The 14,264-nt window shown below is 44.0% G+C and overlaps 1 protein-coding gene and 1 long non-coding RNA gene across 2 annotated transcripts in view; one reads left to right on the top strand and one right to left on the bottom strand.

The window, feature by feature from the left end:
- LOC307206904 overlaps window positions 1-14,264 on the top strand; it is a 181,790-nt gene that overhangs the window by 27,221 nt on the left and 140,305 nt on the right. The gene's annotated exons all lie outside the window — the stretch shown is intronic.
- RBP5 (retinol binding protein 5) lies at window positions 379-12,319 on the bottom strand. Its single transcript, XM_079960379.1, has 4 exons — window positions 12,047-12,319; window positions 9,643-9,821; window positions 4,280-4,381; window positions 379-567 (listed from the first exon to the last, which is right to left on the bottom strand). Exons 1-4 carry the CDS (start codon window positions 12,117-12,119, stop codon window positions 514-516), a joined length of 408 nt encoding a protein of 135 aa, XP_079816505.1. The 5' UTR covers window positions 12,120-12,319; the 3' UTR covers window positions 379-513.

The raw sequence follows: 14,264 nt of genomic DNA, 5'->3' as shown, positions 1-14,264 counted from the left end.
ACTGGTGGCAGAGGGAACTCTGGCAGTTTTACCCCAGCACCTCGTGAGACCAGGGCCGATGAGCCTTCCTTTTCACCATCGCAATGTATCACTATATCACAATGTTTAGGTGATGATACATTGCAATGTTGAAAAGCTGATATCGTCGAGCCATAACTCACAAAGCCTGGCAGGCCAGAGGCAATATCAGAGTTCAAGTGAGCCAAAACACTCAGAGACTTTTCCCAGAGGGCAAAGTCCGTCATAGTGCAGGATGTGAACCCGAGGTATGGCGAGGACAGACTGGAAGGGGGAAGACGAACCTACCTACGTATCTACGTTATTCAGTAACAAAAGCCAGCGCAGGCAGCAGTTAACAAAAACACATTAACGCCAAGCTGTTGGTCATCTGTATTATTTTAATCCAAAAGAGAAGGTTCAGGACAAGGAATGAAAAGCTGATGGCTCGATTCTGGTCCCAGTTTGAGGCTCTAATGCCTGTTGCATCCAGAAGTTAGTGCTTGCTGCTAAGAATCATTTCACTTTTTGAAAAACCTGGACACAAACCACATCCTCTGCTGTCAAACGCTAGGAGGAGAAAGAGAGAGAGAAAAGAAAAAGAGAGAGAGAAAAAAGAGTCAGGGAAGAGACTCTCTAGGCCCGAGACCTTTGGAGCATTTTTCATTTGTGAAGCTTAAAACAGCTCATAACAGTAATGGAAAAACCCATTTCGGCTCCCATGTACATCCAATTTCTCTTTTGTGTTTTTTGTCCTGGATTGACAACACTCAAGTCACACAACATGACGCAAGCAGCGTCAAGACAGCAAATTTAAGTGTAGGACTGCTGCTTGGGAGCGGGGAAGAATAATAGCAAGGTTCCAGGGCCTGCTTCTGAAATTAAAAGACAGCGATTACTTGCAGTTTAAGAGCAATTGCTGTGCTGACTTTTGAATACTTTAATGTCTAAACCAATAATCACATGCGGGGGGGGGGGGGGAGACTGCTCAAATGGAGCTTCTGCTTCAAGCATCTTGTGTGCAAACTCCGAGTGATAATCCATTGCCTGACCAGTGTTCTCTGTGTGGACCTCCTCTATGGACATGATCCACCAGGAAGCTTTCCTGCACAGAAGTCACTGAAAGAAACTGAAATCCCTCAGCTGTACAGTAGTGGCAGCTCACATTCATTTTTCAGTGGCATATATTAAAGAGCATCTCCTACCAGTTTACTCGTACACACAATCAGTTCTGTATCCCACCCTTAATTGCAACTCATGAGCTACTTGTTCTTAAAAAGAGGAAGTTTTACTGCCTGGGATATATGGTTCGCAAATACTTTCTGTAGTATAGGAAGAGCCCATTCAGAAGCATTTTAACAGCCAAATGAAATTCGACCCACGCCTTGCACTTGGGCCATTTGCTCTGCTTGGATCTCACAGACATTAATAGTTGCATGTCACCAAGGAAGATCAGCAAGGCAAAGTAAATCTGGCAATTGGAGGCTTTTTTGTATAAAGCATTTTAGCAGATAAAATTGTAGACATGCAATTCAAGCCAATCACGTGAGTGAATGAACACGCACTTCCATCATTAGTGCTGTGGCTTCATTCTCCAAAGTTAATGTTACTCAGCTTCGTTTTTTAAAAAACCACTGTATTTAGCTTATATGCAATAATAAACTAACAGCAACAAGGAAAGTGCTTTGTCCCAGAACTAGCATTTTATTTTATTTTATTTTATTTTATTTTATTTTATTTTATTTTATTTTATTTTATTTTATTTTATTTTATTTTATTTTATTTTATTTTATTTTATTTTATTTTATTTTATTTTATTTTTTTATTTTATTTTATTTTATTATCGTATCGTATCGTATCGTATCGTATCATATCGTAGGCTTTAAGATGCCGGGGGGGGCCCCGCTAAGGGTGCCTTGGAAGCTGGCCGACAATACCATCTCTCCGGCTCACACGAGGTAATTTAGGGGCTGATTATGGGAGTATATCAGCCTCCCGTGATTTTCCCAGGGGATGGGAAGATGCTGCCTCAACCGCAGATTCCCATAAATCACCCCCGTGTTCGAAAGAAGGAGGGGGTGGGGGCACTGGACGGAAAGCCCTCGAGCGAGTTGTGGATCTCCCGGACGCTACTTCCAAGAGCGAAACTAGTTGCATTGCTTAAGATAAAATAATTGGAGAAAGTAAATGCACATGTTTCGAGTGAAGTAAGGATGTATTATCTGCTAATTAAATCTACTACTGAGAAGTCAAGAGTGATGGGACGGAATAAACAGAAGATTACATCAAAGAATGACAGCTATGTCGGTATGTTGAAACGGAATGGAAAGGGTGGGAACTTTTTTTTTTTTCATTATGATTTACCTAACAACCCCTCCCCTAGAAGAACTGTCACATGATTGACAGCAAGTGAGATTGGAAATAAACTGTGTGGAAATAAAAATATTAACCAAAGGCTTTGTTTTGTGGAAGATCTGGAAAGAATGAAAGGCTTTCCTGTGGCACAGTTATTTTGGGTTCCGCCATTATGAGACAGACTTTGTTGCGAGATTGATAGTCAAAGGGGGAGACGAGCCACTGTTCTGCTATCATGTTTGGATTGTATATCTGAATGGGCAAAAGCTCCCCTGGAAAGACTGATTTATGGTGCAACTGGTCTGGAAAAATTAAGGAGCAGACGCTTAGACTGTATTTCATTGGAACTGACGAAAATGGCGCCGGCCACTTGAACAGGACTTTTGGATCAGTGTGAGATGAATTATGGGAGAGCATTACAAAAGTTCACACAGAAACATAAATAATGCTTGCTTCAACTCGCCTGTGGATACAACTCGGAGGTTATTAAGAAGAAATACGATAACAATAAGGAGATGGGAAGATGGGACTTGTGAATATCAAAGCAGCCGAAATATGAGATGATTGGACCCTTACTGAACTCGAAGCATGGATACCCCCAACAAAAAAATTTAAAATTCAGTTAAATATTTGGAGTTTATGATTTGTATTGATATAATGTGGAATAACTAATATGATATGATTGGTTTGTTAAATGGAAATTTAATAAAAAATATTTTTTTAAAAAAAAAAGATGCCACAACAGCTCGTTGTTTTTGTATTTAGCAGATGTCTTCTGATTTCAAGCATCTCTCTGAACACTTTGAATAAATTCATTTTGTAGCCTAATTCTTGAGAGCAAGGCAGATGTTTTTAAAGGTAAAGGTAAAGGTACCCCTGCCCGTACGGGCCAGTCTTGACAGACTCTGGGGTTGTGCGCCCATCTCACTTAAGAGGCCAGGGGCCAGCGCTGTCCGGAGACACTTCCGGGTCACGTGGCCAGCGTGACATCGCTGCTCTGGCCAGAGCCAGAGCCAGAGCCAGAGCCAGAGCCGCACACGGAAACGCCGTTTACCTTCCCGCTAGTAAGCGGTCCCTATTTATCTGCTTGCACCCGGAGGTGCTTTCGAACTGCTAGGTTGGCAGGCGCTGGGACCGAGCAGCGGGAGCGCACCCCGCCACAGGGATTCGAACCGCCGACCTTTCGATCGGCAAGCCCTAGGCGCTGAGGCTTTAACCCACAGCGCCACCTGCGTCCCTGTTAAATCATTTCACCTGTGCAACTTCATGGACCTGCAAGAGACTCTCCATGAATACAACAGGAATCTGCAGCTGAGCTTTTCCCCCAAGCCTCTGGTACAGTTATCCAGCACAGATGGCGGTCATCCCTTCATACTTGAGGTAGCAGAGGGTGATGGCAGTGGGAGATGCTGTGAATTAATGGACGACACAGAATGACACGCCATGGACACCTTCTGTGAATCACTGCTTTGCCCTCCCCTTGAAACAGCTTACCAGCATTGTTGCGTTGGCAGTTGTGTGGAGATCCTGAACAGGCCATGGACAGAGCTTGTGAGCAACACTAAAGCTGTTTTTTAGAAGCGTGTCATGCACAGAGGTGCTGTGTTTTGACTTAATCATTTCCCCGCTCCCTTACAGAAAGCCCCAGGAGCCGAGGTCAAATTTCAAGGGAGATGCAGGACAATGGGTGGCTCCCACTGAGCTCAGCCAAGTCAACTTTTGAACTCTTGGGAAAGGATGTTTTTGTCAAGGGGCCGTTGCCTCCACAGATGACAGGCATAACTCATGGGGCCTAGCTGTGGCTTTTCAGGGCCGGAGCTATAGAAGGAGAGGGCTGGCCCATGCTAAGCTTCAGAAAACTCCCAATTGCCTTGCCTAAAGGCTTCCTCTGTGCTTGGGGCAAGCTTCTCAGGCTGCCCTTCCTCACCAGATGCAGCTGGTCCCCTTCTAGCCAGTGTCTCCAGCCTCGATTTCGTTTCTCTCCTTTCTGTTCACACACCAACTGATCTCCATCCCAGAAGACGGTTGTCTGAAAGGGAGGCAGAGGGCAAGAGAAAGCAGAGACAGCAATATCGTTAGCTAACAGAATACGCCTTCAATTCTAGGGTGGTGTAGAGCATGTGACAGATCCACTTTACTATAAAAAAAACACAGAACCAGATAAACTGAATAGAAGTACAGTCGTACTTTGGTTCTCGAATTTAATCCATTCTGGGAATCCAGTCAACTCCCGAAACGGTTCAAAAGCCAAGGCGCAGCTTCCAATTGGCTGCAGGAGCTTCCTGAAGCCACAGAAGCCCCATCAGACATTCAGCTTCCAAAAAACATTCGCAAACCGGAACACTCACAGCTGGGTTTGCAATATTCGGGAGCCGATTTGTTCAATAACTAAGGCGTTTAACTACCAAGGTACGGCTGTAGTAGGGTAACAGGCTGAACTGCAGACCTCTCCCATGAACTCACTAGGGAGCTCCCAGTCCACAGTGTGGGGATAACACTGATATACCTTACAAGGTTGTTGTAATTGTTTCAAAATAACGAAGGAATCTCAACACTCAAGAGCACTATAAATGTTGAGTAGTACGGTCAAATCTTACCAATGTCTGTGGATTTTGCTTTCTGGAAAGGCCATTTGATCAAACAGGACACACACAAAAATAGAACAGGGTTGCTGTGGTCCTGAAATTGTGTAGAACCTACTGGAGAAAACAATATGTTCCACTTTTTAAATCCTGATAGCTAGATTATAGCCACAGCTTCTAGGCATCCCAGGAGACTGGTGCTTTTATGGCCCAGCTTGGAATCATTTCAGAATAAGGTCCTAAAGGCTATTTCAAGCATCCCAGGGTACCTTTGGTTTTTATTATGAACTGAAATGGGAGCCTGTCTTTTGCTTGTAAACCACCCTGGGAACTGTTTCGGCTGAATGATGATATACAAATAGCCCCAAAGCAAACAAACAAACCACCATTTCTCTGATTATTGGTTAAAACTTATGCGTATGGCAGAAATAAACTTCCAAGATATGACTTCCCAAACCTTTGGATCTTTTTTCTTTTTATCCAAGGCTGACCACTTGGTCTCCGGCAATAATTCAGTTGCTTTAATTCTATGGCTTTTTCTAGATTGTTTTCCTGAATTTGATGTATCAATTGTTAAAATGGAATTTAAAAAGAGGATCAAAGTTCTCTTTGTTCAATTTAATGTCTCTCTAATGGCAAATGTTAACACGGCTCCCCAGTACAAAATGATTAGGTTTCAGCATGGAGTTGAAATTTTATTATTTTAAATATAAGTTTATTGTTGTAGCCAAAGACCATGGCAAACCTGCAGCAACAGTACCGATAAAACAATACGGGTCAAACATCCATAATTCAAGCCAACATCCATGATGTAAGAGAGAGGTTGCCAAAGACACCAACAAGCTCAAATCCAGCTTGACTTCAAATTAAACCTCCGAGTCACCACAACAATTTACAACAATTTTATCTAACTCCTTTTTCCTTCCCCGCTCCTTTTTTTTGCAGCCAGTGCTTAAGAGAGTCATTCTGTGTGTTATGAAGCTATCATTGTCACTCAAAAGAAAACCAGACCATTTCTTCCAAGGTGTCCCTGCTTGCTTGTGTGAACAAAGGTTTCAGAAAGTGATCTCTTGGGTCTCAATATAAGGGGCGGGCTAACAGATTATGAGAATGACCACAAATACAAAGTTTGCCCATGTACGGGAACCTTGTTGTAGTGGTCACCCAAGACTGCAGTGGGCATCACTTGGAAACACAGCTCAATAAAGGCATTTCTTAAGGAAACCGGTGAGAGTTTGGTCAGATAACTAGGTCTAAAATGCTCTGTTCTCGAGTGTGGAAAATAGGGTGTTTCTAATTAGTTTCAGGTCCCCTCTTGATTCAATTCAGAAGAGCCAATCCCTTAGTTGACACTTACTGTATTCAAGGTCAAAGCATAGCTCATTTCTGGAAAACAACAATAATCTAAAACATCTTGGCAAGCGCAAAAAGCTTTGGAAATGCTATTGCTACATTATGTGTTGCTTTGTGCTGTATTCTCTGTTTTATTGAACTTGTATGTAACTATTTTACTGCATTTTAAATTAAAAGTAAAAAAAAATATTGACAAGCTGCTTTCCAGTGTTGGTTATCTCCTAATTCCATATAGCACAGAGCAGGAAAATGCTCAACAGGCATAACAGCAATTTTTAAAATATACTTTAACTGAGCGAGTTCGTTCTTGCCTTAATTATTGGCCACCCAGATTCTGTACGAAGAAGAGTTACTGATCCAAAACTTTAATGGAATTCAAACCAGAACCCCAGATTTCAATGCCATAGAGTATTTGAGTAAGCACTTTGCTACCAAATATCTTTTGGGCAGGTTCAATCAGCTGCCCATCCTTATCGTAAAAGAACTCCATCAATGCCCCTATGTTTTTCTGTGCTTTGACTTTCACTGCCTCCGTACGGCGCTTCCAAGAGAGGATTTCAATAGAGTACACCCAAGTATCTGAATGAGCGAGTTTGTTCTATAGCCTGCTGCTGATTTAACACCATCTATACCTTAGGATTGTGTCTGCCACAAATCACAACCCTACTGCTCACCTGAAAGGACCCAGCTATTGATTACAGGAAGTTTCACAAGGAGGGAGCTACTTTTGAGAAAGAGTGTACAGATGTGCACTACAGAAGTCTTCTCACATTGCTAAGATTTCAGTTAATGCCCTCTCTTTTGTGCTAGGTGGGCTGCATTGCAACTTTCTTCCTGTATAATTTTGTGGCAAGGAAGGAGTAAAAGACAGAACAACTAAATAAATGTTGGCTATTCCAGGACAGTGACCATTGCGTGAAGAGTAAGTCAGCAATAAAAAAATTAAATAGAAGCCAACAATTATTATTTTTCTTGCCAAGCTTTAAAATATCAACGTAACATTATAGTAAGGGGCTAGCCTTACCAGAATCAAAAAATCAGACAGTTGCTTCAGGTAGCAGCCTCTGGTGGAGGGCAGTTTCCCTGCCCCCGATATCAACCACATGCCTCCCTTTTAAAAAATAGTTCTTAATCCAAAGCAGTGGGATGACTTTTTAAAAAAACGAAACAAAACACAAATCATCCCAACCCACAATGACAATACAGTGGTACCTTGGTTGTCGAACTTAATCTATTCCAGGACTCCTGAAACTGTTCAAAAACCAAGGAGCAGCTTCCGATTGGCTTCAGGATCTACCTGCACTCAAGCAGAAGCCATGTTGGACATTTGGCTTCCAAAAAACGTTCGCAAACCAGAACACTCACTTCCAGGCTTGCGGCATTTGGGAGCCAATTTGTTCGGGAGTCAAGCCATTCGGCAACTAAGGTACTACTGTATTCAATCAAGGGAGAGGCAATGCATGATGATCTCCAGAAATGGAAGCAGTGACGGTGAGACGACCTGAAGTTGAGATATAACTGGTGGAGTACAGCTACCCCAGTAACTGATTCCAGAAGGGCTATATTATTGTTTTATTCAGGTGTGAAAACAACCATGGCTAGTCTTAGGCAAAGAACTCTTGATAAGAAATTCTCCCATTAACCCCACAGATATCAAATGCAATTTTTAGCCACTATTGCAAGGTCTGGAGGCAGTATACATTTAGTAATAAAAGCAAATTAATACAGAGTTCATTGATTGGCTTTGTCATAAACTCATTAGACAGGCCACTCGCTCTCAGATCCCCATCTGGGGATAATATGGGCCTGGCTTCTTGTTGTTTAGTCATTTAGTCGTGTCCGACTCTTCGTGACCCCATGGACCAGAGCACGCCAGGCACTCCTGTCTCCTGCCTAACTTCTAGTGCCATTAAAATTACCAAAAAGAAAGCCAGCAACTTTGAATGCTTGACAAACCCTTCATTAGCATTCAAAAAATATTTCTACTATTACTACTACTTCTTCTGCCCATGGCCTTTATTTTCAAAACCTCTATTTGAAGCTGTGCCTTCATTTTATTTGCTGTGCTTAGCCATTGATGGAGTGTTTGTCTATCCCTCATTTGTAAAACTGAGTTCTCCTAAAAGGGTGCAACATCTCTGGCAGCTACAAATGAAGTTGCCCCACTCCTAGACTGGAGCTGGTGTGAAGAAGAAGAGTTTGGATTTGATATCCCGCTTTATCACTACCCGAAGGAGTCTCAAAGCAGCTAACTTTCTCCTTTCCCTTCCTCCCCCACAACAAACACTCTGTGAGGTGAGTGGGGCTGAGAAACTTCAGAGAAGTGTGACTAGCCCAAGGTCACCCAGCAGCTGCATGTGGAGGAGCAGGGAATCGAACCAGGTTCCCCAGATTACGAGTCTACCGCTCTTAACCACTACACCACACTGGCTCTCCAAAAATTTACACAATATACATACTGAGCTCCTAATAAAATACTGAATACTGAATACTGAACTCCTAATAAAAGCCACCTTGGAAAGAGAGGGAGACACTGAAAGATGTTTTTGTTCCAAACGCATCCTTTCCCAAAACCAGGCTGCTGGTGTATCAGAAGCACAGCCCTAGTGAAACCATGACTCATAAAGATGAAAAGTGCCCACAAGAGGTCAACAACTTTGTTTTGCTGCATGTATGCAAAAGAGACAGGCCCCATCAAGCATCTGAGAGTACACTAGAGGTAGCAGTTGTGCTACAAGTCGTGCAGGCTTGACATGGAGCCTAGCTTGGGCAACAAATAAGATTCAGTTGGCACAAGCAACTCACGTGAGTTCAGTTGTCTCCTTGTGTGAACAGTGCAACACAGGAGAAGATGTTATGAGTAGGCATTTCTGCACCCCCAGCGCATAGAGATGAATATTACGCCGTGTGTGTGTGTGTGTGTGTGTGTGTGTGTGTGTGTTGTTTAACTCCTTTCCATGTGAATAGGCTGCTCTGCTGACTGGTTTTTATTTGCACAAATGTGCTTCTTTCTGCTTATCAGGTGAACAGAAAGTTTGACAACACTGCTGAGCCAGCACAACCAGCGGCAGAGCAAGCGCCAGTTGGCACACGTGCCCTGCACCTGGGGATGGGGCCAGCCACCCGTGGGGTGGGGCAAGCTGGGGCAGGATCACCCCCCTCAGTGGTGACACCTGGGGTGGCCTGCACCCACCGCACCCCCCTTCCTCCGCCCCTGAGCACAACTCAAGGCCAAGAATCAACGTGTGTGAAGCCATGTCAACACTATAACTCTCCTCTTGCAATCTCTCTCACGGATGGCCACTGAACGGGTCTGTTCCCGCAGTCTAAGGGCAGGCAAGCTTCCACTTCTTACCTGGCACTTGCGTCCATCCACTGGTCCCAAGTCCTCTTCAAACTCAACCCCAAGGTCAAAGTCCATGATGTAATTCCGAAGCGAAGTCAACGTGCGGATGGTCATGTGGTTTCCATTGTGGATGATCTCCTTCTCCGGCTTCAGGAGGCAAACCAGTTTCCTTAGAGCGACATTGATGTCTAACATATGACAGTGTGACAAAATCAGTTGGATAGGTCAGGGCAGTGTGTGTGCATGCAATTGTGCATGCAGAAGGAGAAGTACCTTGGTTCTTGAACAGAATGCGTTCTGGGAGTCTGTTCGAAAACCAAGGCGTGGCTTCTGATTGGCTGCAGGAGCATCCTGCAGTCAATTGGAAGTTGCGCCAGATGTTTGACCTCCGAAAGTCGTTCAAAAATGGGAACACACACTTCCAGGTTTCGATCGTCCGGAGCCAATTTGTTCAGAAGACAAGGTGTTTGAGATCCGAGGTACGACTGTAACAGCTTAGTACAGTGGTACCTCGGGTTACATATGCTTCAGGTTACAGACGCTTCAGGTTACAGACTCCGCTAACCCGGAAATATTACCTCGGGTTAAGGACTTTGCTTCAGGATGAGAACAGAAATCGCGCAGCAGTGGCGCAGCTGCAGTGGGAGGCCCCATTAGCTAAAGTGGTGCTTCAGGTTAAGATCAGTTTCAGGTTAAGAACGGACCTCCAGAACGAATTAAGTTCTTGATAATGACCGCTCCCCACTTAAAACGGGGGGCGCCTTTTGCGTGGACGCGTGCAGCCCTGGATCTGGAGTGGCCCCATCAGCATAGGCTTTGCCTTCCCTCAGGTGGGATACCTGGAGGTCCCCGCCTACCCCAGTGAGTTGTCCAGTCCCACCTGGGGGAAGCGTTGCCAGGGAAACCAGGCCAGGTAAGGGGAGGGATTACCTGCCCACACAATAGAGGGTGGATCTTATTAAAGTTTCAAAAAAGTTACAAGAATAAAAAAAAAGAAAAGAAAAAGAAGCAAAAAATACAAAATACAAAAAAGTAAAAACAATTAAAAACAAATCAACCTTTGCATATCTTGACTTTCATTTACTTGTTTCCCTGACCTCCTCACACCTCCCTTTTTTGTATTCTAGTTCAATTAGTTATTTCAGCAAATCCTTTCCATTTTTGCTTTTATCTTAATAATTTATCTTAATATATTATAACTTTACATTCTCGCCTATTAACAATCCATCTTTAAATACTCATTTATAACATTACTGCTAAAACCACATAACTTCATTCCAACAGAACGAATTAAGTTCTTAACCCCAGGTACCACTGTATACAGAAACAGCAATGGCCTTTCTTGTTACTTAGCCCTTGCTGTAGAAAAGTTCTCAGGTGTTGAAGCCACCACCTTGCCCAACCCTTAGTAAGGAAGGAATCATCAAATCAGAGCTGGCAGGGACCCCAAGGGTCATCTATGCAGGGATCTTTTGCCCAACGTGGGGCTCGAACCCACAACCGTGAGAATAAGAGTCTCATGCTCTACTGACTGCGCTATCAGGAGGATAGACACAAGAACACATCCGTCTCAGGCATTTATATTGAAACTTATACCCTGTCTTCCCTCCTCAGATGCAGCCAACATAGTAAAATCAAGTAAAAATGCAATTAAATATAGCATTTTAAAAACAATTATTTTGATATCTGTACATTCTTTCCCTCAACAGCTTGCCTAGAAAATTGGACCCTGGCTAAGAAATTGAGCTACATCTCAGGAAGTCCGTATTTGAATCTCATTTGTGCCACAAATGCACTCCCCCATTTGCAATACAGTGGTTAATAATGCAGACCTACCTTACAAACCTGTGGTATGGATTGCCAAGTTGGTAGCCAGTGGCTAGACCCTTCAAATTTACCATATAAATGCCAAGTTGCTTTGGTCTCAAATGCCAAGATCTTGAAAAAGCATCCCTGAAGCATTCTGAAGAAGGGACCCCGGGCCTAATGCAAGAATGTGTGGGGCCCAGCTGCAGGATCTCATGTGGGGCCCCCAAGGCACTCTGCACATGCTCCAGTTAATGTTTTTATATATGTTCCAGATCTTCAAGTTAGGTCTTCCTTGGGGTTTGGGAGGGAATATTAAGCACTGTATCAAATTCATACTCAGCGTTTGTGGAGTTGGTGTGAAAGCGGGAATGAGTGTGTGTGTGAGAGAATAACAGAACACCGGAATTACAGAGCTGGAAGGGAACCCCCCCCCCATGGTCATCTAGTCTAACCCCTTACAATGCAGAGAGAGAGAGAAGAGAGAGAGAGAGAGAGAGAGAGAGAGAGAGAGAAGAGAAGAGAAGAGAGAGAGAAGAAAGAGAAGAGAAGAGAAGAGAAGAGAAGAGAAGAGAAGAGAAGAGAAGAGAGAGAGACTGGCGCTTACCTAAGGCACGAAGGTAGTTGTCCATGTTGTCCTGGGAGACGAATCGGTAGTAGCCGGTGAGATTAGGAGGCATCGGAAGGCAGGAGCAGGAACGGAAGAGAGAAAAAACAACCGCGGGGGAGAGAGAGAGAGAGAAGAGCGCCAAGCTGCACGTGTGAACACGACTAGAGAGCAGACCCGGAGGAAAGAAAGAGCTCTGCTCCGGCTTCTCTCGCCACGGAGCCGTCTGCTGACTTTGCCGGGTCTGTCTCTCTGCCTTCCTCGCTTGCCCTTCTCTGCCTCGGCTTATATAGCGCCGCTGCGCTCCCAAATCTCGACGCCGTAAGAGTCGCTTCGCCCCGGCCCCCGGGAGGGGGGGACGCGGCGGGGGAGGAGCCGGGAAGACAGCCTCCCTCCCCCTTTCTCCTCCTCCTCCTCCTCCTCCTTCCTTTCTTCTTCCGATTAAGACTTTAAAACACACACACACACACACAGCGCTGAAAGAAAAGAGGAAAAACTTTATTTTTTTAAAATATAAAATATTTATTGAAATTTTCCAAAGTAATACATTGTAAAACAACAAAAAGGAAACAACAAAGATACAAAAATACAAAAAAATACAAAAACACAAAGTTTCCCTTTACTTATTTTCTTTTAACTTATTTTCCGGACCTCCTCATACCTCCCTTTCTTATATTCGAATTCAAATTATTAATTCAGCAAATCCTCACCATTTAGTTTTTGCTTAATTCAAAACCTTATTTTCCATATCCCTTAAAGAAAAGAGGAAAAACTTTAAAGGGACAGCTCGACTTTGCGCTGCTCCAGGAATGATGCACAACGACGGTCAAGTTTCCAATGGCTTAAAACAGGGCCAGCACCCTCGGGATCATCTCTCTCACACAGCAGCCCTGAAGATCCTGCAAACTCCAGAAACCTGGTTTGCCCTAAAACAACTTATTTCTCTCGGGGCCACACTTTCAGAATACAAATTGTAACAACTTTTTACTGACAAAAAATACATTTGGAAACGAAAAGGAACAACTCCTAGCAGTGCTTGATTTGTAACCTAGAATGCAACTACTTTGTAATATGATCACAGGATCATAAAGCAACGCAGCTACATAAGAACATGAACCGTTCCTAAAATATAATGATAAACAAGCCTCTTATATATGTACCTTAAGCATGTATGGCGATCTCATTTATATGAGGTCTGATTTGAGACAAACTCTCATCTCCCCATCAACACAAAGTAGCCTTTTCCTTTTCTGATGTTTCATGTTTGTCAGAGCTGAAAATCCCTGGTCACAGCAATACGTAGCAGAAAATATTCTAGAAGAATAAAGGTAAAGATAAAGGTACCCCTGACCGTTAGGTCCAGTCGCGGACGACTCTGGGGTTGCACGCTTATCTCGCTCTATAGGCCGATGGAGCCGGCATTTGTCCGCAGACAGCTTCCGGGTCATGTGGCCAGCATGACTAAACTGCTTCTGGCGAACCAGAGCAGCGCATGGAAACGCCATTTACATTCCCGCCGAAGCGGTACCTATTTATCTACTTGCACTTTGACGTGCTTTCGAGCTGCTAGGTTGGCAGGAGCAGGGACTGAGCAATGGGAGCTCACCCCGTCACGGGGATTTGAACTGCCGACCTTCTGATCGGCAAGTCCTAGGCTCATTGTAGAAGAATAGCTAATACTTTTGAAGAGAGAGGGGTGTGGATACTGTTTTTGGTTGTGCTGTATATTTATTTTTTTAAAAATATTTTGATACTATACAATACTGCACTGAAATGTTCAAATGATTCTTTGATTGCCCTTGAATCTTCCCACATCACTTGCCACCCTCTCCTGCCATGCCAGTGTGCTGTGCCAGCCACACCTTTTGAGAACCACAGACCTAAAGCAAATTGCATGGGACCAAGGGTTTCTCAGCTCAGAATCATGCAGTCCAGTGGTTTTGTTGTTGTTGTTTAGTCACCTTAGTTGTTTCGGCTCTCTGTGACCCCATGAAATAGAGCATGCCTTGGAAACTCTCACTTTCTTCTCAAAGCTTCTCCTTCCCCACGGAATTCAAGGGGACTTTTCACCTAACTTAGGGCCTATAGAAAGGGCAAGGACAGATGTTGTTGGAGTCCAGCACTCAGCTGTCCCAGCTGCCATGGACAAAGGTCAAGGATTATGGGAGTTGTGGTTCAAGGGCATGGAGGGCACAAGACAAGCCCCCATCCCTGGCCT

The sequence above is a fragment of the Podarcis cretensis genome (genome assembly GCF_951804945.1).
Source record: "Podarcis cretensis genome assembly, chromosome: 17".
NCBI lineage: Eukaryota > Metazoa > Chordata > Lepidosauria > Squamata > Lacertidae > Podarcis > Podarcis cretensis.
The sequence above is the reverse complement of the archived record's forward strand: the minus strand, read 5'-3'. Positions and strand labels throughout refer to the sequence as shown.

Excerpts from the sequence above, each read along its gene's own strand:
- RBP5 (XM_079960379.1), bottom strand. The coding sequence starts at position 12,119 with ATGCCTCCTAATCTCACCGGCTACTACCGATTCGTCTCCCAGGACAAC. Across the intron at positions 4,382-9,642 it reads TGGATGGACGCAAGTGCCAG|ACAACCGTCTTCTGGGATGG; the intron begins GTAAGAAGTGGA and ends CCTCCCTTTCAG. Across the intron at positions 568-4,279 it reads AAGGGGACCAGCTGCATCTG|CGTTTGACAGCAGAGGATGT; the intron begins GTGAGGAAGGGC and ends TTCTCCTCCTAG.